Genomic DNA, 26,106 nt, shown 5'->3' with positions numbered 1-26,106 from the left:
AGTGCAGGGCTGGGGGAGCCCCAAGGGGAGTGAGGGCGGGGCTGGAGGGTGGGGCAGGTGAGCCCGGATGTGAAAGGTGAGCAGGGTGTATGGGAGGCAAGGTCAGCCCCGTTCACAGAGCAGGGCCTGAGAACCCAGCCTGAGACTTCCCAGGGCCACGCTCCCCATGCGAGGACCCAGGTGGCTGCTGCCTGTTGTGTGTACCTGTTTGTGTCCTTCACAAGGTGTGCATATTTGTGGTGTGTGCATCTGTATGTGTGTGTGTCTGAGTCTAGGTGTGTGTCAGGTATGTCTGTGTGTATGTCCATGGGTGCTTGTGTGCACACCTGAGTTGTGTATGTGTGTATGTGTGTGTGTCTGTGGGTGTTTGTGTTCACACCTGATTTGAGTGTCTGTGTGTGTGTGTCTGAGTCTCTGTGTGTGTGTATTTGGTCTCTATGCCAGGTGTTTGTGTATTTGAAGTATGTATGTGTTCATGTATATTTGTGTGCATGTAGATGTGTTATATGGTCTCTACATATGTGTCTGAGGTGTGTGTATGCATGTATCTGGCATGTGCATGTCTTTTCTGTGTGTATGTCTGAGGTGTCTGTGTGTGTGTGTTTTCAGGTGTGTGTGTTTATGAATGTGTGGGGTCTCTGTACATGTGTATGTATGTGTGTATATGTGTGTCTGTGATCCCTGTGTGTATGCATGTGCATATCTGAATGGTGCGTGTGTCTGTGAAGCACCGTGTATATGTGTGCATACTCAAAGGTCGGTTTCTTAATAACTATATCCACACACAACACAATGAAGAATATAATCCATTCCATATTTTCTATATGCCTTTCCTGCTTTGTTTTTCTCCAGACTCCTTATCTCCAATCAATATAACATATAATCTACTGAATTATTCTTTGTGTGTCTTTTCTGTCATTAAAATGTAAGTGTCTTGTAGTTCTTACTGCTGAATCCACATGCTTAGAAACATGCTTGGCAGATATGAGGTGATCAATAAACATTTGCTCTCATAATTGTAAGGAAATTTAGAGTAGACAAGTATGAGATTATTGGCTGTCTGTGATGGAAAGTGTGCATTCTTTTTTTTAAAAAGATTTTTATTTATTTATTTTTAAAGAGAGGAAAAGGGAGGAAGATTGGGAAAGAAACATCAATGTGTATTTGCCTCTCACACGCTCCCTACTGGGGACCTGGTCCAAAACCCAGGCAGGTGCCCTGACTGGGAATCGAACCAGCGACCTTTTGGTTCGCAGGCCAGTGCTCAACCCACTGACCCACACCAGCCAGGGCTGACTGGCATTTTATTGCCTTAGAACTGTCTTGCGTTGCTATAGTTTATGGATCACTGGTGACCACACAAATAGTTCACGTCCACAGACATGCACAGGCCTCTGCCTGCTGGGGGTCACCTGGATCCCTCCCATGGGCCAGTTCCACCTGCATTCACACGTTCACGTCAACTTTCATTTACTCCCTACAAATCTGCGCTCCTTTCATTCCGCCTGGTTACCTCACTCATGAGTTAAAGTGGGGAGCTGCTGTCGACCGGGTATGAAGTTTCAGTTACATGAGAGGAGAGAGTGCTAGGGGCCTGCTGCCCAGCACAGTGCCTGTAGTTGGTAATACTGGGCTCTTAAAATTTGTTATGAGGGTAGATCTAATATTTTGTGTTTTGAACCACAATGAAAGTCTTTAACACGTGTTTATTTTGTATCTATATGAGAGACATGCCGTTACCTTTAATAAATTTTTTTATCCTCACCTGAGAGCATGTTTTTCATTGATGAGAGAGAGAGAGAGAGAGAGAGAGAGAGAGAGAGAGAGAGAGAGAGAGAGAGAGAGAGGTGTGAAAGAAACATCAATTGGCTGCCTTCTTATACATGTCCCGATCAGGGATCAAACCCGCAACCTGGGGGTGCGCCCTGACTGGGACTCGAACCTGAGAACTTTCAATTTATAGGGCAATGCTCCAACCAACTGAGCCACAGTGGCTAGGGCTAAAAGAAACTTTTTTAATAGACAAGATGAACAAATTTGTGTGCATCTCCGTGTAAGTGTTGGCGGTTCAGTTTGTGGCGTGTTCTGAGCATTAGAAACAAATAAGACGGACAGTGTTACACCCCTGGGGATTATCTTAAAGGACGTTGTCTATTTTCAGTGCGACCACTGGAGAAAAATTAAGCCGAAGAAGCAGAAAAATGATACTGCTGGGTTTTAGAGCCCCCCGTGGCTTCTCTACAGGGGTCAGGTTGGAGGTGGGCGGAGAACGCCGGGAAGACGAGCTTCCTTTGCTGTGTATCGAAGACTCCACTATGGCAAGTGAGTCCTTGGAGGCAGGAGCGTGCCTGTGTCCCCAGCCCTGTGGCCTAGCTTTGCACACCCTGAGGAGCCACACGGCAGGTGATAAGTCCGTGCTGAGTGACAGGCTTGGCAGATCTGCATCAAGGCAAATGCCCACGCAGCAGAGTCTTGCGTAAAGTTCTGCTTTAATTTGGGCAAAGAGAATCACATATATCTGCTTTTCATCTCCCTGTAGCTCCTCACTCCCAACCAGAGGGACTAGTTTGGAAGACCAGAAATGAGAGATGAGGAAGAGTTCGCTTTTCTGTGTAAGTCGGGGCCACCTCAGCAAAGCACGTCCCTAGTGTGCAGAGCTGGGCCAGGGGTGGGGAGGGGCTGGGGTGTCCCTGTGTCTGGCCCTTTCTTTCTTTCTGGATCTTCTGTCCAGGACCTTCCCCATGCCCCAAGGGGCAAAGGAATCAAGATTTTTCATCCCCCCTTTTGTGGAAGCCCCCAGCCCTGCCGGAAAAGGAACAGGAGTAAGGCCCATGTCCAGCAGAATGTTGGCTGTGAGGCTGAGCAAAGTGAGAGCTGTATTCTGGTGTTTGGGGGACTCAGGTAAGGGGTCACCTGGGCGGGGCCTGGTCCCCTGATGTGGCTCCTGGAGAGGCCCCAGGAGAGGAGGAAGCCAGCCCCCATGCAGGCACCCCGGACCCGGTGAGATAACCAGGAGAGGCGCAGACAGGGCGATGTTGGGAGGCCATGAAGTCTCTGTTTTCAGCCCTGTCATGACCCCCACTTGGCAGCCCGGGCTGGTAACTGCAGGAAGTGTTGGGGTGGGAGCCCTGGGGTGGTGGAGACCACCTAATGAGAGGCCAGGAGGCTCCAGACGGAAATGTGTGAAAACCCAGAGAAAGGGAAAGCCTGTCCCGGACTGTAAGCGTCAAAATCAGCCCAGACGGGGACGCTGGAAAGCGTACTTGAAGCGACTCTGCTGGTTGAGGGGACAGACACAAAAGCAAAAGAAAACCTTATTGGCACAGCTATAAAGTGTCGTAAGGACCCCACTTTGACTGATGAATGCTCTCCCCCAATGATGCTCTCAGTCCGGCTTTGTTGCTCCCACCTGATGAGTTAGCACAGCACCCAGTTCATAGTTAACACCCCCACAGGGTGCAGAGCCCCGTCTGAGGATGGCGGCATACCCTGGAAGGTCCTGGACACCGCTGACCAGCATCGCTGACCCAGGAGGTCACCAGACCCCTCCCCAGGCCCCGCTCACTCTGCACTGGGGCTGATAAGTGATTGGCTTTCCCAGGGTGGGGGAGGGGCGCTCGAGCCACCGGGGGACACTGATCCCTGGGGAGACTCAGGCGGGGTGGGGGTGCTGCCGCTGTCCGCGGTGCTGAAACGGTCCCAATGTGAACTCAGGTGCCTACCTCCCAACCCTGCAGAGGGGCCTGACGCCAGAGGCTTATGTCCCCGATTGGGGCCAGGAAGGGAAAGGTGTCGAGGTAAGTGGAACCAGGGGCGGGGCCCGCAGTCAGGAGGGGGGGGCTGAGCTCCTCTCTCTGCCCCCCCCCCCTCTCCTGTTCGCTCTCGGATGCTGTCTGAGCCCCAGGCAGGAGGACGTTCTTGCTGAGGCTCTCTGTTTTCCGCCCTCTGGACGTCTCCTTTAAGGAGCTTGCTTCACGCCAGCCTCGCCGAAACAAACAGGCACCAAACCAAAAACTCTGCAAGCGAGAGGCCAGCCTTCACAGCTGACAAAGGTCAGGGATATCAGACACTATGCTGGAGCCTGTCTCCAGTTCTCTCCACCCAGCCCTGGGCTCCTGGGCAGGAGGGGATATAGTCTCGGGCCAGATGGGAAAAGTCAGCCCTCCCCGGCTCCACTGGATCCCTCCTGCTGGCCTCACCTGATATTGTCAGAGGCACTTGAGAGGAGTGAGCCTACCGATTATCAGCCAGCATTTGGGAAACTATGGGCCTTACTCTCAGTCCTCTGTTGGGTCCGGAGACTGAGGTGCCCTGACTCTGTATTGTCCCTCCCACCCTGGGGTCCTAAACCAATTTACCTTCTTCTTACCACATTCCAGAATTTTTGGGTGGTCTCTGGTACGATTCCCAGGGTTTATAGCTATGAGTAAGGGAGGAGCAAGGAACAAGGGTGATGCCTTCCTCTCTGGACTGCAAGTCTAACTCTCAATTTTTAATGTTTCGACGGACAGGTTGATCCATATATCACCGTGCCTGACCTAACCATGAGCAGAAGTCCGACTCAGCTGTTCCTTCTGAAGGTAGGGCCGTGGGGTTCAGGCACCAAGCATTTTCTTTTAAATATACTGCACTTGTCCTTAGGGGTCGCTTTATGAACTTATGGTTTTGGTGCAGCAGGAAACATTTGGACTGTTTTTTCATAAGTAGATTTTTAAAAATTCAAATATTAGGTTTTTTGCCTTGGTCGGTATGGCTCAGTTGGCTGGAGCGTCGCCCTGTAGACTGAAGGACTGTGGGTTTGGTTCCCAGTCAGGGCACATGCCCAGGATTTGGTTTGATCCCTGGTTGGGGTGTGTAAGACGAGGCAACCAATCTATGCCTCTCTCTCTCTCTTCCCCCCCCTCCCTTCTTTTCTCCCTAAAAACAATAAAAAATGTCATTCAGTGAAGATAAAAAAAAAATAATTAAAAAATACCAGGTTTTTCAGGAGGAAGATTACAAGATCCTGTTTCCCTGTATCCTCTCAACCCAGACACACATGTTTGAGCTCATTTTGAAGGAGAAGAGGGTGTAGCCAGATGGTGGCAAGGCTGTGGATGTTCCTGGAGGGCGACATGGATGCTCAAAGACAGCGAGGAGCGCATCAGAACAAGGTCCTGAGAGAAAGCTTGAGGCAGTGATGGCTTAGGTCATCGTGATGCAGAAGTGGACTGGGTGGGATTAGAAATAACTTCAAACAGCCCTGGCTGGTGTGGCTCAGTGGATTGAGTGCCGGCCTGTGAACCAAAGGGTCGCCGGTTCAATTCCCCATCAGGGCACATGCCTGGGTTGTGGGCCAGGTCCCCAGTTGGGGGCGCGTGAGAAGCAACCGCACATTGATGTTTCTCTCCTTCTCTTTCTCCCTCCCTTCCCTTCTCTCTAAAAATAATAAATAAAACCTTTTTTTAAAAAAGAATAACTTCAAACAGAGGTGAGAACACTAACCAGGGGGCTGCCTGCTTTTGCAAATAAATTTTTGTTGAAACACAGCCCCATTAATTTATTTTCAGATTGTCCTTGGCTGTGTTTGCCCTGCAAACGGAATTGCATGGTTGCAACAGAGACAATACAGCTTGCAAAACCTAAAATATTTGCTAGGCATCCTCTTACAACATTCTTTTTTCCTGACTCTTGACCTAGAATGTCAAGTTCAGAGGCTGACAAATTGTTCTCCTGGGCTGAGGAGATAGAGCAGTATTTTGTCTACGGTCAGCTCTGAGTTTTAGGAAACTCCATAAATGTTAATAAGTGATTGTGCCCGAAACCCTGGCTGGTTTGGCTCAGTGGATTGAGCGTCGGCCTGCGAGCTAAGTGTCGCTGGTTCGATCTTCCAGTCAGGGCACATCAGAGAAGGAAAACTCTGACTCCAAAAAACCTCCGCTGCCTTGCGGCATACCTCTTCAGGGGAAAGGCTAAGGGAGTAAACCCCGACAGAAAATCCGGAGCCGGAGTCCCTAAGGCGGTTTGACATTGTAGTCAACACCGGCAACTCCTGCGGCGCACCTGAAGCCAAGCTGTATTGACTCCGTCTTTCCCTTGGATCCTTCAGCTGCGAAGAGAGGGGGGGTCTGCTGCATGGGCAACAGCAGACCCTCCATATCACCCTGCCCAGGCTCTGTAGCTTCAGCTTCACTGGAGAGGACACTCCAGCGTCATCGCAAGATGTCGATTCAACACGGGAGGAGACAGATACCGTGTCAGTCCCGAGTCGGACTGCACAGCCATTCTCGGCGGTGCAGATAGACTCTTAAGAAGCTACACCATCGTCTCTCGAGACGGATGGCTGCCGATAGATTGTGCCCGTAGCTGGACTAGCAGCAGGCAGGCAGGCAGGATATGGGAAGGGGCGATTCAAGGGTGGAGAGAGATGATGGGAAGAAACCCATGGGAGGAATTTGGGTAGGGAGGGAGGCTGCCATGCTGCTGAGGTGGGACAGGACACACACCCAGCGTCCGAGGGAAAAGTCACTAACTCACAGTGGACCAGGATTTCTGCTGGGCGTTTTGAGTATGTACTTTTATTTCATCCTCATAGCAACCTGGTGAGGTAGAAATTCTTACACCCAAACACAAAGCAGGCAACGGAGACATGGAGAGATACAGTGGCTCGTCGTCTTAGTGAAGGAAAAAGCATGAACTTCATCTCCGGTCTCTCTGATTGCAACGCCTAAGACACTTTCAACACAGCAGGACACTCACATACAGTCCTTGGTAAACCCACTGCTGGGGGGGATGTGAAGTCTCCAAGAATCAGCCTTCCCACGTGGACATGTCGGCTTCCTACTTGGTCCTTATCTCCGAGTACGCTGTGTGGGTTCTCTTCTGAGGAGGATGCAGGTCCTGGAAGCTGATGGAGGCGTAATACAGCTCTGGCTCTGAGCCCAAGGTCGGGCTGGCTCCCAAAGAGCTTGTGGGCTCTGTAGGTCTGTCTAACGTGGGCTTTTCCTGGTGACCCTGGGTGGAGAGCAAGAATGGGATCAGAGCAGGACAGTGGCAGAGGGAGGGGTCCCTGAAGTGAATTTGATTGTGACAGGACCTTTGTTCATTCCTCCATTCTTTAATTAAATTCTTGTTATTGATGATAGAGAGAAGCAGATAGACAGACATCAATGTGAGACAGAACATTGATCTGTTGCCTTCCATACATGGCCCGACTGAGGATCGAACTGGTAACTTACATATGTGCCCTGACCAGGGATCAAATGCGCAAACTTCTGGTGTACGGGACAATGCTCTGACCAAGTGAGCCACCTGGCCAGGACTACTAAATATTTCTACGGTCTCCTTTATTCAGTTACCCAACAATTATTGGTTGCTTCTAATCCTACTGAACACTCACCCAGACCCATGTGGAAAAATACTCTTATTTTGCAAAGAAAGAAACGAAGTCTCTGAGACGTCGGGGACTTCTCAAGGTCGCACATCTACGGCTCCTGAACCCAATGCCTGGGCTCTCAGAGGTCTTCTGTGTGCCAGGCACGGGACACACAGGAAGTAGTTTATGAAAATCAACTTCCCTTTCTGTGTGTCTCTCCTTTGCTCTGACACCAAGCAATACTCTGACACCAGCTGGGTGTCCTACAATTGAACTCATTTCTGACACGGTCTACTTGAAGGGAGGGTCAGACCCACAGGGTAAGGGCTCAGTCCCACAAAATCTCCACCCCACCACACACACACACACACACACACACACACACACTGCCACATCAGAAGTCAATCGCAAGTCCATACTTCTGACCAACTGGTTATAAATCAGAGGTTCCCACAACCACAATGAATTTGCTGGTGTGACACACAGAATTCAGGAAAACAGTTTACTTACTATGTACCAGCTTTTAAAAAAAATCCTCACCCGAGGATATGTTTATTTATTTTATAGAGTAAGGAAGAGAGAGAGAGAGAGAGAGAGAGAGAGAGAGAGAGAGAGAGAGAGAGAGAGAAGAGAGAGAATCAGTTGCCTCCTGTATGTGCCCTGACCGGGAATCGAACCTCTAAACTTTTGGTGTACGGGACAAGACTCCAACAAACTGAGCTACCTGGCCAGGGTGGTACCAGCTTTTTCTAGGAGGATATGATAAAGGACACAGATGAGCACCCAGGTGAAGAAATGCTTAGGGCGAGCTGTGAGGGAAGGGCAAGGAGCTCCCATGTTCTCACCGAGTGCACCATCCTCTGCATATTTGCTGACTTGGAAGCTCCCTGAGCCCCAAAGCTGGAAATTTTATGGAGGTTTCCTCCTGTTGGACTAATCCCTAATTCCATTTCCAGCCCCTCGCCCCTCTCTGGAGAACGGAGGATGGGGCCGCAGCTTCTAAGCTTCTAATTATGGTTTGGTCTTTTTGGTGACCAGCCCCCACCCAGGAATCCACCAAGAGTTGCCTCATTAGGAAAAAAAGACACTCCTATCACCCAGGAAACTCCAAGAGATTGAGGAGCACGACCATTTTATGCCTCAGACTCATTTCTTGGCTCTTGAGTTCCTGCAACATTTCTCAAAAGAGGCTTTTCATTTCCCTTCCTCTGGTCTCTCTTGTACTTGCTCCAGTCAGGCAACTGGTGCCACCAGACCACCAGGCCCGCTTTTGTCTGGATCAGCTCTGATACCACGTAGCTAAATTTAATGGCCGTTTCTTGGAACTTAATCTCACCACTCTTACTAATGTTTGAAACTAAAAAGGAAGCACTCCCTCTTTGACATTGCACCCCCTTTTGGCTACCAGGACCCAACCCAACACTCTCCTGGTCATTTATTTTTCTTCAGTGGTCTTCTCTCTGTTCCTACCCCATCTCCCTGATGCTCAGGACGGGAGGGTCTCAGAGCTCTGCCTGCAGACCCTTGTGGCTGCAGCCCCTACCAGCCCTTGATGTGGAAGCCCCCCAAATCTCTGCACTTCCCACCTAGGCCCTGCTCCTGAGCTCCAGGCTCTGACCATCTGTTTGTGCCCTTCACGCAAACATCTCAGAGGCATGTCAGACTTATCGTCACTGAAACCAAGGTTCACCTCTCAGAAAGAGACCCCTCCTGGACAGCCGGCAATTTCAGGAATGGGTACTTCCATCCTTTAAGGGGTTCAGGGCAACCTGGAGTCATCCTTGCCGTCTATGGACATTTACGGACATCTACGACATCCATGAATATCCGTGACAATCTGGGGACCTCTATGGCGTCTCTGGAGTCGTGTCTGTCACCTGCAGCCTCTGTGAGGTAGAGACAGTGAGCCCTCTTTGCTCTCACCCGCAGCGTACTTTGTCATTCCCTTGGCACATCTTGCTGACTCCACCTTCAAAACGTATCCAGAACCCAACCGCTTCACAGCAAATCATTGTTTCCCTGACTACATCTGTCTTCTGGACTGAACTGTGCCCCCAAGTTCATGTGTTGAAGCTCTAACTCCCCATGGGACTGTACTTGGACTTAGGGCCTTTAAAGAGGTACTTAATTTTAAATGTGGTCCTTAGGGCAGGACCCCAAATGGCTTAAATCTTTATAAGAAGAGACACCAGGAATGTGTGGACACACAGACTAGGTCATGAGAGGACACAGCGAGAAGACGGCCATCAGCAAGTCTAGGAGAGAGTTTTCAGGAGGGGCATTTTCTATTATTTGTAACATAATTTGTAGAACTACAGATATTACCCAGGCGCCCAGGACAATTGACAAGAAGGAGCTATTTGCTGAAGGAAAAGAGAAACACGTGGGTGATTGCTGATCACAGGCTCACAGACCTCACAGTGGCGTCCCCATTAGTCAGGGTTCAATGCGTAAGTGGGGGAGGCCTGAAGTGTTGATGGTGCCTCTGGTTTTCCTGCCTCAAATGCCAGACCAGTTGTCTGGGTGAACGGCAGCCCAGTGAATTTTACTTTTTAAAAGATTTTATTTGTTTACTCTTAGAGAGAGGGGAAGGAAGGGAGAAAGACAGGGAGACAAACATTAATGTGTGGTTGTCTCTCAGACGCTGCTAACTGCCCTGCAACGCAGGCATGTGCCCTGACTGGGAATCGAACCGGTGACCCTTTGGTTTGCAAGCTGGCGCCCAATCCACTGAGGCACACCAGCCAGGGGAACCCAGTGCATTTCAGACTTGGGTGTGATGAGGTGGTGCTATTGCGCGGAGGTGATGCTAATGTGCTGGGGAGGAGAGATGGGGGTGGTGCCGCAAGATCAGCACTAAGGGGGGAGCCCAGCTCGAAGGGAATGGTTGACTAAGCTGTGCTCAGAAGAAGCACAGACATGCTTTGCTTTGCAGCATCTTGGTGCGGGAAGAGCTGATAGAAGATTGGGCAGGACAGAGACAGGTGTCTGATTGGGTGTCAGGGACAAGAAGACCAGGGGGGAGGTGGGAACACAGTAGAAGTTTGTTTGGGTGGGGGGAGGGTGTATTAACCACATGCTTCTTGTGTTTTGACATCAGGGGCTTTCCCAACATAAGGAAACTGTCTTTGCCCGGATTAGCCAATTGTTAGAGAGAGGGAAGGACTTGTCTGCAAACATGACTTCCATATTGCAAACCAGCCAGTCCACCCCAAAGTGCACACCTCCAGTCACCCTCTTTATGGAGTTCTTGCACTGCAGACCATTCCCCTCCTGCCCTAATCACACTCGGACCAAGTACCAGGCAACAAGAGGCAGCCCCTACAACCTAGTGTCCACCGAAGTTATTCCAACTAGCCAGTCCTAAGCCTGCTTCCCCTGCCTCACCTCTCCTTCCCTAGGGAGAGCTCCATCAAGGCTATGCCCACGTTTTCCCTTCACCCCACTCTCTGCATCCTGACCGACCCTGGGGCTGCCCCGCGTGGCCTTGTCATGTGGTGATTCCTCTCCTCTTGGGAACTGTGAGCAGCACACTGTGGCAATAGTCTCCCCATGTGTTGGCTCGACATACCGGAATAGTAATAAAACCTACGTTTTCGGAAAAAGTAGGGAGGTGAAGAGCTCATTTCTGGACACTCCAAATGGAGCATGACAATGGGCCACCCAGGAAAAGGGGGGGCAGGCTGCGTGCCCGATGCCTACGTCACTCACCATGGATGCTGGCACCATGGCAGTGTGGGTGTGGTCTGCGTCTCCTGCTGTCCCGGCTGCTTTCTTCCTGCGGGTCTTCTTCACTCTGTTGGGAGACATGGGGTCTTTGACACAGGGTCCCTCCTCTGAGGCTGGAGTGAGTGACCAGGGCAGGTCAAGGGTAGGGCAAGACCAAGAGCCTTCATAGCAAGACTTGGTAACCAGGTCCACCCGCTCTCGGACATCTGGGGCCAGAGCTGGGAACAGACCAGCGACTACTGACTGGGTTCTCACCGCTGCACCCCCACCCTTGCTCCAGGCCCTCCCACCCCCTTCAGGCCCCTATTCTGCACCTCTGGCCCACACCCTCTGCAGCTCACACGGAGTAGATGACGCAGAGGCACACGGCCAGCAGTGCGGTGACACCGGCTCCCCCCACGGCCCCCAGAACCACTCCTGACCTGGTCTCTCGTTCCCCTGCACACAAGAGAGACTTGGGGTGAATGTCAATCTTAACGAGCAGGCACGTGTCCCTTCCTCTCAAGCATGAAGAGAGGGGTGCCCCTTGGCTGCCATCCAGGGCTCAGCACTTAGGTTCTCCAGAACCATGGGATGAAGGACATGGTCTACAGACACTTCCTACCCAATCCCCACGCTCCTGTGCAGCAAAGGTCATCTCTTCTAGGACCCAGCTTCCTCTCCATCTAGGGTGTCTCCGAAACAGACGCAGCTCTGGATGCACAGTTCCTCGGGCCGCGGGGTCCCGTGGGCATTCCCAACAGAGACACACACAGAGTGCTGTGGGATGCTGGAAGACTGGTCTCTCCTGCCTTCCTGGGAAGGATTCTCAATCTTGTCTCCTGGCCCCTGCTTGCTCTATCACTCAGGGTCCAGGTGGTGTTTTGTGCCTCCAGAAAGGGGTAAAAAAAGGGAGGTCCTTAGATTTTCCAGAGAGCCCCAGAAGGCTCTCCTGGTTCTGGCTGGCTGGCCTCCCAGGAGCCCGACGCCTGGGGCCAGGGAAGTGTCTCTGGCCATCACCTGTCTGATGGGACTGCTGAGAGTCCTAACAAGGTCACTGTCCTGTAAGGGTGGGGACCAGATGCCATCACTCATGGGAATGGGGGAGGGGGGCACTGGGCTCCAAAGATGGCCAAGGTCAGGGCCAAGGGGCTGACAGGCAAAAAACAGCCCGGATTTGTTTAGCAGGGAAAAGACTCTGCATCATATTATAAAGGGAAACACATCATTATACAATGTCCAAGCCCACAGGGTGAGCACCACCAAGAGTGAGCCCCGATGTAGATTATGGATTGTCGGCAATGGTGACGTGGCCACGTAGGTTCATCGTTTGCGCAAATGTCCCCTCGAGTGGTGGGTGTGCTTGCGAGAACAGGTGTGGCAGGTTTCGGGAAAATCACTTCCTTCTGCTCAGCCTCACTGTGGACCTGTAACTGCTCTAAACTCTCAAGTCTCCTCAAACAAATGCTCCGAGCACGTGTGACTGGAGCAAGATAAAGAGCATCATTGAGGATGGATAGGGAGGAGGCTGCAGGTCAACCCAGCGGGACAGCATAAAGGACATCGAGGGTACCAGGCAAGAGGCCGGAAGGGTTCTCACATCTAACTGTGCCCCCGCCCCCTGCTGAACTCTGGAAGCCCAGCTCTGAATCAGCCGGGCAGAGACCCCTCTTCCGTCAACGTCACGTAGACAGGAGGCTCCGTCCTACCTGTGCTATCTCCTGGGCAGACACCTATTGCTGGGTTATTAGGGGAGCCTAGCACAGGAAGAGAGGGTGCGATGGGGTGAGACACGTGTGGGCATCCCCCCACCTCTGAAGCAACAGCAAGGCAGGACAAACAGGGCCCGGTGCTCCCGGTCAGTGCCCTACTCAGCCAGGCCTCCAGGATGGAAGCACCAAGCACACAGCCAGGCTCTCCTGCCCGCACGCCCTCAGGGGCCCCGCTGCCCTGGCCCAGCACTCACAGGTGACGTTGAGCCGGACGGTTGTCCCCACAGTCACACCAGCTGCAGGGAAATGCACCTGACAGGTGAGGTTGGTGCCGTGGTCCTGGGGCCGTGGGGTGAGGGTGAGCACGGAGGATAAATGGTGCGTCCCGGGGCCCAGGGAGGTGAGGGCAGCTGGCGTCCAGGAGAAGAGGGGGGGCGTGCCCCGCTCACAGGCCCAGGGCACAGAGCAGGTCACGTTTGTGGGGCGGCCGGGCTCCAGGGTCCCCGGGATGAGGATGTCAGGTGTGTGGGTCAGGGCTGGTGAGGAGAAGGGGGACAGGGGATGCGAAGGGACGGTCCCAGCTGTGGCCCTGAGAGAAGCCTCAGGCTTTGGTCCAGTCCCTTCCTCTGAGCCCCAACATGCTGTACCCCCAGCCCCCTCCTTGAATGGGCCCATCCCAGCCCTGCCCCAAGCCACTGTGACCTTCCCCTGTGGCTTCTCATGAAGTCTATTCCTTACCTGTCACCCGCATGGTAAGCTTGTTCTGTTTGTAAGAATATGACAGAGAACGGCCTCTCTCCACTCTGAAGAAGTATCTCCCCGTGTCTCTTCTCCGTGCGTCTCTGATGTCCAGGGAGCAGTTCTTGGTCTCGGGATCCCCAAGGAGCAGGAATCGACCCTGGGTCTCCTCCTCCACTTTACGAAGTTCGTTGTTTGTGGCCACGGGACGACCCTGCAATTCATCGACCCCATCCCGGAACCAGTAGCCATAAGTGGTAACAGAGTTCCAGCTGAACGTGGCTGAGAAGGAGCAGCGCACAAAGACGCACAGGCCCTCCTGCACCGTCATGGTCTCCTGCATCGTCATGGTCTCCTGCCCTCTCATCTGGTCTCTGACACTTTGAGCCGGACACCCTGCAGGGAAGGGAGGGTCAGCTGCAGCTCCCGCCCCACCCACACCCTCCCTGGGGCGCTCACCTGTCCACAGCAGGGGCAGAAGGAGCTGCAGCATCTCTGACAAGGAGGGTGTCTGGCTCCTGCGGGTGAAAAACAAAACAAAAAACGAAGGCAGTGGGAGGGGGCCGTGGTGATACCACGGAAGCCGGGAGGAATGTGAGGTCTTGGCCGTTTACAAAAGAGGAACCTCGGAGCCAAAGCACGTTCCTCTTTGCACAGAGTGGGTGGACACCCCGCAGCCCAGAGATGCAGGCCACCAACACAGAGGAGAGCAGACAGGGAGCCAACCCCTAGTCCTGCCTCAACTCGGGGGCTCCCCTGCAGCACCGGAGCAGGACCAGGACCTCTGAGGACCCCTGAGAATGGGGCACGTAAGTCTCCTGAGGTCCCCCCATTAGAGGGGCTGGTCAACTCCTGCATGATCAGAGGGCCACAGTCTCTTCTGGGATTGTGCTCAGTCCCCAAGGTGTAGGATTGTGATGTTCATGTGTGAGTCCGGGACAGAAGGAAAGAAGGGGGTCCCTGTGAAGTGAAGGAAGCATTCATTCATTCACTCACTCACTCATTCAGTCATTCATTCATTCGCTCACTCATTCACTCACTCACTCATTCATTCACTCACTCACTCACTCACTCACTCATTCACTCACTCACTCACTCATTCACTCATGCATTCATTCCCTCATTCATTCATTTACTCACTTATTCACTCATTCATTCACTCACTCACTCAGTCATTCACTCACTTATTAATTCATTCATTCACTCACTCACTCATTCCGTCATTCATTCATTTGCTCACTCATTCACTCACTCACGCATTCATTCCCTCATTCATTCATTTACTCACTTATTCACTCACTTATTCACTCATTCACTCACTTATTCACTCATTCATTCACTCACTCAGTCATTCATTAATTCACTCACTTATTAATTAATTCATTCCCTCATTCACTCACTCATTCAGTCAATCACTCACTTATTCACTCACTCATCCCTCATTCACTCACTCACTCATTCACTCAGTCAGTCATTCACTCACTTATTAATTCATTCATTCACTCATTCCCTCACTCATTCAGTCAGTCAGTCATTCACTCACTTATTCACTCACTCATTCCCTCATTCACTCACTCACTCATTTAGTCAGTCAGTCATTCACTCACTTATTAATTCATTCACTCGCTCATTCCCTCATTCATTCATTTACTCACTTAGTCATTCACTCACTTATTCACTCACTCATTCACTCACTCATTCATTCACAAATACTCAGTGAGCAACTAAGTGTTGGTTGGCTGAAGACAAGGCAAGAAGGGACACGTGAACCTGGTCTATGTCCCTGATGTGTCCCCACCAAGGACACCCCTACCTCCCAAACACAGGAAGGCCGGCTTTAGAGCTGTGGTCACTGGTGAGTTGACCAGATGTCCTGCTAGTGTACTGGGCATTTTCTAAAACTACAAGTGTGGGATTTTAAAAAAATCTAATATGCTGATTCGTTATACTTCAATGGCATCTTGAGAATAAAAACCACACAGCATCTTCACGTAAAGCAAAGGGAGAGCACTGTCCTACAAGCCAGTGCAGAGGAAGCTCCATTCGTGACGCCCGTCACTCACTGTGTGTGAGCTGGAGGGACGGCTTCAGTTCCTCATCCCACACGAGTAGTTCCCGTCACGTCAGCGCTCTGCTTCCAGTTCTCCAAGCAGCCAAGGACAACGTGGTAGGTACACATGAGTCACATGCCCTCTGACCCCTGCCGGTGTGTTCCTCACTCCCATGTCACTGGTTTCATTTTGCCCATTTGTTTGTTTTGTTCAGTAGGTTCCACTTATCGGTGAGGTCGTATGGGATTTGTCTTCACCCCCTGGCTTATTTCACTGAGCACAATACTCTCATGTTATGCAAGGGGCTTTCCCTGTGGAGTATTTTATCTCTGCTTTAGAAGTGAGATGATATTTGCTTTTCAAGTAAACTGCCTACTTCCTTTTCTCAGACAAGCGATTTCAAACAAACAAGTGCTGGCGAGGATGTGGACCAAAGGGGACCCTCGTGCACGGCTGGTGGGAATGCAGACTGGTGCGGCCACCACGGAAAAGGGTATGGAGTTTACTCAAAAATTATAAATGGAACTACTTCTTGACCCAGCAATTCCACTGCTGGGAATGTACCCTAAGAATCCCAGAACACCAATTCAATAGAAATTATACAGCCCGATGTAAATAGCAGTGCAATAGCCAAGAGCTGGAAACAGCCTAAGAGCCCATCAGTGGATGAGTGGATCAAAAAACGGTGGTACATTTCCACGATGGAACAGTATGTAGGGAAAGAAAGATGGAACTTCCGCCTTCCACGACAGCGTGGATGGGACCGGAGAGCATTGTGCTCGGTGAGATAAGCCAGGCGGCCAAGGACACATTCCATACGATCTCATGTATAAGAGGGACCTACTGAACAAAACAAACAGATGAACAAAATAAGACCAGGGATATGGAAATACAGAACACATGGACAGTGATCAGAAGGGATGGGGGATAACAGGGGAAAGAAGGGGGAGGGTCTACTCAAGGAACACGTATAATGGCCCACGGACATCGACAACAAGGCGGGGATTGACTGTGGGGTCGGGAGGCCGGGCCGGGGAGAGCCACGGGGAAAAACAGGGACAGCTGTAACTGAACAGCAATAACATTGCTTAAAAGTTTTCACATTTCCCTTGTTGCATTGAGCGCCCGGAATCTCAGGGATAGATTTAGCACTTAATTTCAGGAACAGTGTTATTCTAGCTTCCTGGGACAATTACATCTATTATCCTAGGCGATTTCAGCTCTGCCTTAAAAATTGTTACCTTAGCCTGGCAGGTGAGGCTGAGTTGGTCGGAGCGTCATCTTGTAACTGAAAGGTTGCAGGTTCGGTTCCCAGTCAGGGCACATACTAGGTTGTGGGTTCAATCCCAGGTCTGGGAGCAGGCACTTGTCATCCCGGGTCTAAACACGTAGGATCCCCAGTCTGAGCATGTGCAGGAGGCAACCAATTGATGGTTCACTTTCACACCAAAATTTCTCTCTCTCTCCCCTCCTCTTTCTCAAAAAACAATGAAAAACATGTCCTCTGGTGAGGATTTCTTTAAAAATGTTACCTTAGAAGTGCCATGAAATTGTAAGTCACTTCAGATCCTCAGTGAGACTAGGAGGAATCTAATTTCTACATAAAATGAAAATATGTGAGAATTGTTGAAAAATCTGCTTCTCACCCTTAAATGTGTCTCAAAACTATAATATGGCTAGAAAACACGAGTGGAACATGCAGCTAAAATTAAATGTTAGCTTCAGGTCACAGGGGTTTATGTCTGAGTCTGTGGAGGGTTTCGCACATTCTTGACCCTGGAGACACAAAGCCTTGGTCACCACGTGTTGGTAAAACCTTTCCAACACAGTAGTATCTACGTAGAGGGTCCTTCAGTCTTGCTGATACATAGAGATTTATACCTTGATTTGATGTCTAAGAAACTGAGTCTCCGATAAGTAATTTCTAATAACAAGTGATATTAAGCATGTTTGCATGTGCTTAGTTACCGTTATTTTTCTTATTCGGTGAAATGGCTGATTAAACCTTTGGCTGCTTTTAAAACTTATGGGAACGCGGGCTTAACAAAACAGTTCCCGGACTAGTGGCGTGACGTACATTCACGTGGCTGTGAGCCCAACCTCACCACCGGTCTCCAGAACTTCCGTCATCTTCCCCAAACTGACACTCTGTGCCCATGAACAGCTAGCTCTCCATCTGCCCAGAAGCTGCCAGCCATCCTTCTACTTCTGCTGTCTGTGAACTTGCTCCTCTAGGTACTCCGTGTGACTGGAATCATACAACGTTTGTCCTTCTGTGACTGGCTTGTTGCATTTACCTCAGTGACTTCCACTGCGGTGGTAGCACAGGTCAGAATTTCCTTCGTTTCTGAGGCTGAAGAACACTCCCCTGCATATGTGCACCCCGTGGTGTCTCCCTGTTCTTAGTGGGTGGGCCCTTCCTTGGGTTGCTTTCATTTCCAGCTGTTGTGACGTCGCTGCGATGAACGGCACTGTCTAAACGTCTCTTGAAGGCCCTGCTTTCAATTCCGTGGGTAAATAAATACCCAGAAGTGAAATTACTGGATCTTCCGGTGATTCTATTTTCAGTGCTTTGAGGAACTGCGATTCTGTGTTCCCAAGCAGGTGCAAGTTTTGTAATATAGAGCAAAGCAAACGAGTTCTATTTTCTCTATATCCACTCCAACATATGTCCTTCGCTGGGTTCTTTTATTTTTATTTTATTTTTTTTACTTTTTTGATAATAGGCAACTTACAGAAACATGATGGAACCTCCTTGTGTGTTTTAATTTAAATGTATGTCAACTTCCTCATATTGAGCATAGTTTTATGTATTTATTGACCATCTGTATGTCTTTATAGAAATAGCTATTCTAATAACTGAGCACATTTTAAGTAGGGTTGTTCCTTTTGTTGTGGTAGAGTGACTTTATTTTTGACAGCTGGGTTTATTTTTTGTGTATCGGTTTGCTTCAGACTCCCGGGTATATTCTGGATACAAGTCATTTATCAAGTCCACAGCTGCAGATATTTTTCTCCAAGTCTGTAACTTTTCCTTGAACTCTTCTAATAGCAGCCTTTTTAGAACAGCAAGCTCCTGTTCCCAAAAACATGTGCCACTCATGAGGTGAGCCTCTAATGTATCGGGACATGGACGGGCAGAGCAAACTAGGTCTGGAGGCCAGGTGGGGACATTCCTGGAGTGCCCCAGGTCATGTGGGCAGGGCAGAGGACTGAATATGGGCCACCCACACATAGCCTGGTCCCTGCACGTGTTACCTTTTGAGGAAGGAGGACCTTTGCAGATGGGACTGAGGGAAGGATCTTGACCTGGAGATGATCCTAGTGTATTAGGGTTGGTACCTGAATGAAGTCACGCGTGTCCCCCGGGACAGACACATCAGGTGGCTTTCTGCACACAGGGCAGGATGAGGCAGTGTGGGCAGGAGGCAGATTGCAGTGACCCAGACCAACCCAGGGCAGCCGGCACGCATGGCCCCCAGAAATCACAGAGGAGGCTCACCCCGCAACCTCTGAGGGCGTGCGTCCCAACCAACAACCCGATTTGTACACGCCGGAACTAACTTCACATGAGGGGGTTCTGACATGGTACCCCAGACGTGACACCTAATCTTTCTGTTTCAGGGGCCGCTGTCAAGACCTTAGAAGGGCAGAGGGTAAAGAGATTTCACTTCCTACACGAATTTCTGTCCCCAAGAACTAAGAGAATAAAACTTTTTCAGAAAACACACCGAGTGTGTGGTCATTTGTTACAAGGGCCCCAGGAAAGCAACAGAAGCGAGAATTCATGGGGCGCCTCTGGGGAAACGCAGGGAAGGAACAGAGAGGAGACCTGCTTCGCGGGACCCAATCCTCTGCTCCTCTTGGCAGCCTCGTTCTTGGAAGGACGGTCTGGACCCTCCCTTCCCGCATCCTCTCCTCCAGTTTCTCCTCCGCTTGCTCCCGTCACATCTGCACCCCTTGCCCACTGACCATGGAAGCCACGGCTGTCTGGTCCTCCAGGGACACGTGTTTCCTTGTCTTCTCTTGTGTAGGCGCCGTCAGAGCCCTTCTTTCCTCACTGCGGCCACCACGTACGCTGACCTCACGCACCCACATCTGCATTCTGGACCGGTCCTCTGATCCCCAGATGTGCCCACCAGCTCCCTGGCTGACGTTCCCAGCGGGACAGCAAGTGGCTTCTCAGGATGATTGACCCCCGTGAAAACCCCTCTCTGTGCCGCTGATACACACCCCATCTTTCCTGTTGCTCAGCGCTGTAATATCCTTATTTAGGTGTTTAAATTCTACCCTCTTGCGTCCAGAATGACAGCTTCTGGGTGACAGAGATTTTCGATGCCGGGTCCACGTTTGTGTCCTCAGGACCTACAAAAACGCTGGCACACAGCAGGTGTTCCATCATACTTGCTAAAGACACTATAAATAAATGACTACATATAATTTTGTTCAAATGATGTAATATTGACACGCACGCACGTGCGCGCGCACACACACACACACGCACACACGAGGCGGAGCTGCCTTCAATGCCCCAGCTCAGTTGGAAACTACTCTGCCCAGCAGAGGTTTCACGACCACGGCGGGACAAACTTATCCAGGACACTGTACTTTGTCTGGGGGGGGGGGGGTAAGGCCGGCGGTTGTTCCCTCTAGTGGAGAAAGCGCAAGACCTCCGTCCCTCATGCTTTTTATTGAGGAGGGTACGCATGGGAGATACAAGGTCAAAATTCATAAATCATCAATAGCTTTTAGGCACCTGGATTACAGTTGACAGTTACAGATTACAGATATCAATATAGAGGACACAGTGACCACTCTGTGTCAGGGTCTATTAAACATCCTGACGCCACACTGGCATTAGGTGCAAGGTTCCATACATTCCTTGCTAGAGATTGTTTATAGGTAACTGAGAGATAAGAAAAGCAGAGCAAGCTCTAAAGCATGATAAGCATTCTTTATATCCAGTTCCCATGGAAACCCTCTGAGTGGCTTTCGGTTATGACTCCCATGCAGCCTTCTGTTGAGACTTAAAGACAAGTGGGGTGGGGGGGTGGGGGGCAGGTCAGGCTCACGGCCGGGGTTACGATTCCTGAAACCACAAGGAGCAGTCCCACCCCTCCCCACACACATCCCTCATTGACTGTTAACTGAGCCCGAAGCTGATCAGCACCTGGAGATGTAGGAATCGAAGGGAAGGGCGTTTCAGCGGAAGGCACTGCACGTGCAGAGCCTCAGAGCCACGAAGCCCTGGCCCGTGTGGGTGTGGAGATGGTGTGAGATTCAGGAAGAGCATGGAGTCCGGTGGGGAGTCCAGCAGGCACTCGAATGCAGCCTGTGGTGTTTGTACCTCGACCCTGGACACGAAGAGGGACTGTCTCTGTTCCTTTCGTGCAGGAGGTAGGTGATGGGTGTCTGCAAACACGGTTGGGAGGCCTGTGCGGAGGACAGAGGTGGAGGCAGAACGTTGTTGGGTTTGGAGACCCAGGGAGGGAAAGAGGCCACAGGAATGACCAGGGTCAGGATGGGGAGCAGACGGGCACCAAGAGGAGCTGTGATGGGAAGGAAGGATGGACAAGACTTAGTCATTTAGTGAATCACAAAGAAGGAAGAAAGGGCCACTGTGGCATTGTGTGCCAGAGACCCTGCAAAGAGGTGGGTTTGGGGTGAAATATGGCAGCTCAACTTTAATCAGGCTGAGCGGAGCAATCCCAGGGGCCCTCCTGGAGGAGGTGTGAGTGGGATGTTGGGTGGTGAGCCGCCTGCATCACTCACCTGAGCCATCAACCCAAGACAGTGTTTGCATCTTTCATGCCCCTTTTGGGCCTGGTCACCTTCCTCCTGTGGTACCTGACTCTGAGAAGCGAGACCATGGCCTTTCAGTCCGGTGAGTTCAGGGTGCTGTGGTCACCAGACCCAACCCCCTGCTCCCTGTCCAGGAACTGGAGGGGAGAGTGACGTGGGAGAGGGTGGGTGTGGCCCCACAGATAATTTTGAGCACAGCAGGTACCTCCCAGCTGGGACACCCACGATGGTCATCTATGTGGCGTCCTCACGCACCACCCCTTCCCCTCCTGCTTGCCCTGCCCCTGACCTGTCAGGATCCCTGGCTCCGGTTCTGGACTCAAACACATGCCCCTGCCCGCCCCTCACCTCCCTTTCCCCTGGGACAGAGCTCACAGGAGGACGATGAGGCAAAGCAGGAGGAGCAGGGTCTTGAGAGCTGCTGCCCCGATGGCCACCGGCACCACCTTCACCCCGGGCTCTGGTTTCCCTGCTGGAAGGAGGGGCGGGGAGGGAGTCACCTGCTGGACCACAACCCTGTGTCCTTCTGCTCCCACTAGGACCCTGGAGGTCATCCCCCAGGCCTTCCTGCACCACTAGATGCAGACCATCTCTGCCCTCACGCCTGACCCCACCCTGACCCCCAGCAGTTGCACAGAAAATAAAATGCCTATGTTGGAATTCATCAAAATAAGGTATTCTGTTCATTAAGTAACATCTGGAGAAAGTGAAAAGCCAACCCATTTAATGGGAGAAACATTTGCTCATTGTAGACCTGATAAGTCTTACATCCATCACATATACAGAACTCTTACACCCCTGGCTGGTAGCTCAGGTGGTTAGAGTGTTGTCCCCATGTGCCAAGGTTGTGGGTTCGACCCCTGGTGAGGGTACATAGAAAAAGCAACCAATGATGCATAAATATGTGTAACAACAAAATGATGTCTCTCTCTCCTCCTCCCTTAATTTTGAAAATAAATCTTAAATAAAAAACATTCTGACAACTCATTAACAAAAAGTCAAAAAACCCAATTAAAATTGGGCAAAGGGCCCTGGCTGGTGTGGCTCAGTGGATGGAGTGCTGGCCTGTGAACTGAAAGGTCACAAGTTCGATTCCCAGTCAGGCCACATGCCTGGGTTGCAGGCCGGGTCCCCAGTTGTAGGTGCACAAGAGGCAAACACATATTGATGTAGCTCTTCCTCTCTTTCTCACTCCATTCCCCTCTATCTAAAAGTAGATAAATAAAGTATTTTCCAAATGGGCAAAGGATTTGAAAACAATTTCTTCAAAGATGAGTATAAATGAACAGTAATTCCATGAGAAAATAAATGGCTTCATTATTATTATTACAGAAATGCAAATCAAAGCCACGGTGAAATAACCCTTTATACCCACTAGTAACCTATAATTTTTTTAAAGGGAAATAACAATGTTGGTAAATGTGTGGAGAAATGGGAAGGCTTATACTTTGCTTTTGTGCTGCCAGTGTGAAACGCAATGGAATTTCTTCACAAATTCTCACAGAGAAGCTACCATTTGACCCAGCAGTTCCACTCCCAGGTATATGCCCAAGAAAACATATGTTCCAATAAAAAAGCATGACCAATATTCACGGCGATATTCTAATAGCCAAAAAGTGGAAGAACCCAGATGCACATCTACTGATCAGTGGATGGACTGAACGGGATACAGCCATTCAATGGAATGTCGTTAAATACTATATACAGAAGATGTATTATAGAATTAACACCTGAGCCTATATAATTTCATTAACTAATATCACCCCAATAAACTCAATTAAAAAATTAAAAAATAAGAAATGAAACGATTGGAGGAAATGTAAAACAGGAGCCAGGAGACTCGTCAGGAGATGGCGGATCAGGGCCCCGAGAGGCAGCTCTGCGTGGGGACAGTGCCCTGTGCTCCTGGTGCAGCTGACAGGGGCTGGAGGCTCCTTGGGGACCGAGGGGCCCATGGGGACAGTGGCTCACAGTGGCCGTGGGGGAGGGGGAAGTGGATGGACACAGGTTCACCTCCAAGGGGGTGTCTGCTCACCAGGGAGAGGCCTGGAAAGGGCAGTGGCCGGCCCTGCCCTGATTTGGAGGGTGCCCCGCCCCCTGAGCCCATGACGGGCTCCTTCTCACCTGTGCTGTCTCCTGGGCAGTCACCTCTTGCTGGGTCCCATGGGGCGGCTAGGACAGGAAGAGAGGAGTTCCCTCTTCAGTGGGGTCAGATGGAGTGAGACACGAGTGGGCATCCCCCCACGCCCGAAGCAACAGCGATGCAGGATAAACAGGGCCCGGTGCTCCCGGTCGGTCCCAGGACACAAGCACCAAGCACACAGCCAGGCTCTCCTGCCCGCACGCCCTCAGGGGCCCCGCTGCCCTGGCCCAGCACTCACAGGTGACGTTGAGCCGGACGGTTGTCCCCACAGTCACACCAGCTGCAGGGAAATGCACCTGACAGGTGAGGTTGGTTCCATGGTCCTGGGGCCGTGGGGTGAGGGTGAGCACGGAGGATAAATGGTGCGTCCTGGAGCCCAGGGAGGTGAGGGCAGCTGGCGTCCAGGAGAAGAGGGGGGGCGTGCCCCGCTCACAGGCCCAGGGCACGGAGCAGGTCACGTTTGTGGGGCGGCCAGACTCCAGGGTCCCCGGGATGAGGATGTCAGGTGTGTGGGTCAGGCCTGGTGAGGAGAAGGGGGACAGTGGATGCAGAGGGATGGTCCCAGCTGTGGCCCTGAGAGAAGCCTCAGGCTTTGGTCCAGTTCCTCCCTCTGAGCCCCAACATGCTGTACTGCCAGCCCCCTCCTTGAATGGGCCCATCTCAGTCCTGCCCCGGGCCACTGTGACCTTCCCCTGTGGCCTCTCCTGGAGCCTGGTCCTTACCGATCACACTCACGGAGAGCATGTGCCATGCATAAGGATATAACATAGCATGTCTTCCCTCCAGCTGAAAAAAGTAGAATCCCTCATCTGTCCTCCTGGCGTCTCTGATATCCAGGGAGCAGTTGTAGTTCCGGGGGTCCCCAAGGAGGTGGAACCTGCCCCTGGTCTCCTCCTGCACTTTACTGCTTCGGTTGTTCGTGGCCACTGGAGCATCCTGGCCTGGCCGGGCCCCTTCCCGGTACCAGTAGCCATGAGCTGTGGTAGAGTCCACCCAGTAGAGGTAGCGGTAGTTGATGTCACAGGGCACTAAGACACACAGGCCCTCCTGCACCGTCACGGGGTTCTGTACTGTCACCCTGTACCCTCCAGGCTGAGCCAGGGACCCTGTGGGGAAACAAGGGTCAGCCACAGCCCCCGCCCTACTGCCACCCCTCCCCTGGGGCACTCACCTGCCCACAGCAGGGCCAGCAGCAGTGGCGGCGGCAGCAGCGGCATCTGGGGGTTCTCTGGGCTCCGTGGGTGAAAAGAGAAGGAAGGCAGTGGGCGGGGGGCGCTGTAGGGAGGGAGTGTCACAGAAGCTCAAAGAGGAACTTGGAACCTCCCCGTCCACAGAGGAGGAAGCTCAGGGCAGGCAGACACCTGGCAGCCCAAGGACCCCGGGGATGTGGGTCCTGGCCGCCAGATTCTGGGTGGCTGAGGCCCACCTTGACCTCTGAGGGGGGCACTGGGGCCTCTGCAGACCCGAGGCTTGACAAACAACGGGTGGGTGTCCGAGGTCTCCCCCCCACCCACCCCCACCTCTGAGGTGCTGTTAGTGCCCTCAGGCTGCACGGGGGGGCGGTCGCAATGTTGCCTGGACACGTGGTTCTGACCGGGGGCACCTGCCCTGACCACTCAGGGGACGTTTGGCTATGTCTGGACACATTTGATTGTCACAGCAAGGGAGGAGGGTGTAATGGGAAGTTAGAGACATTTCTATACATCCTGCCATGCACCGCACAGTTTCCCAACATGGCCAAAGGTCAGCAGTGCCAAGGTCAAGAAACCCTGGTCTAGGCCCCAGAGGCAGGCGGGCAGGCCGGCAGGTGGGAGGCTCTGGGTGGCTGTGCAGCATCTAAAATGAAAGTAACGGTCTTAGGCAAAGTGTAGGAGGCAGCCATTCATTCATGCACTCACTCCTTCACCCATTCATTCATGCACTCACCCACTTGTTCATTCATTCACTCATTCATTCATTCACTCATTCATTCATTCACTCATTCATTCACTCACTCACTCATTCATTCATTCAATCACCCATTTGTTCATTCATTCACTCATTCATTCATTCACTCAGCCATTTGTTCATTCATTCAACAACTACAGAGTGAGCCTGTGCCCTGTGTGGGGGCTGGAGGTGGAGGAAACCCAGCAGACCCCATCTGTGCCCTGAGATGGTCCCCATCCAGGGGAGAGACAGACAACCTACAAGACAAGACCTGCTGGTAGACATCATGATGGTGAAACATGGCTGGGCCAGGACAGGAGGCTCCATGAGCTGGTGGCTCTTGGGCACGAGAGAGCAGACTGGACATGGCCTGGACTCTCAGGGGGCAGGAAGGAAGAGTCCCTGCTGGGGGGCCAGGACAGCGCGGGGGTGGAATCCCAGTAGGGGAAGAGCGTTCTGCTTTCTCCTTGCTCAGGGGACACTTGGCAGGTCATGACGCCCTCAGTGGCTCCCAGGTCTGACCTCATTTCTCGCTTCCCTTTCTCCTGCCCTGTCACCCAGCTGCAGGCCACCCTGCCCCACCCACCCAGGTGTGGACGCCTGCCCCGCCCTCTGTGCCATCGGGTCTCTGGCCTGTCTGTTCCCTGGGCTTTCATTGTGCCGGGGCTG

General features: G+C 51.8%; 1 protein-coding gene and 1 long non-coding RNA gene across 2 annotated transcripts; one reads left to right on the top strand and one right to left on the bottom strand.

The window, feature by feature from the left end:
- Window positions 1–6,537: 6,537 nt before the first annotated feature.
- On the bottom strand, window positions 6,538–24,762 carry LOC149995183 (myeloid cell surface antigen CD33-like). Its single transcript, XM_090260597.1, has 6 exons — window positions 24,680–24,762; window positions 24,231–24,614; window positions 13,029–13,310; window positions 11,425–11,521; window positions 11,066–11,150; window positions 6,538–6,993 (listed from the first exon to the last, which is right to left on the bottom strand). The coding sequence occupies exons 1-6, from the start codon at window positions 24,723–24,725 to the stop codon at window positions 6,820–6,822; spliced, it is 1,068 nt and encodes a 355-aa protein (XP_090116723.1). The 5' UTR covers window positions 24,726–24,762; the 3' UTR covers window positions 6,538–6,819.
- On the top strand, window positions 14,247–16,284 carry LOC149995184 (uncharacterized). Its single transcript, XR_016507760.1, has 3 exons — window positions 14,247–14,321; window positions 15,479–15,679; window positions 15,953–16,284. It is a non-coding gene; the product is annotated as an uncharacterized LOC149995184 (long non-coding RNA).
- Window positions 24,763–26,106: the final 1,344 nt, after the last annotated feature.

Source organism: Furipterus horrens, unplaced genomic scaffold (genome assembly GCF_987537825.1).
Source record: "Furipterus horrens unplaced genomic scaffold, mFurHor1.1.pri manual_scaffold_13, whole genome shotgun sequence".
Classification (NCBI taxonomy): Eukaryota; Metazoa; Chordata; class Mammalia; order Chiroptera; family Furipteridae; genus Furipterus; species Furipterus horrens.
Note: the sequence above shows the minus strand (reverse complement) of the source record. Positions and strands in the feature narration are given on the sequence as shown.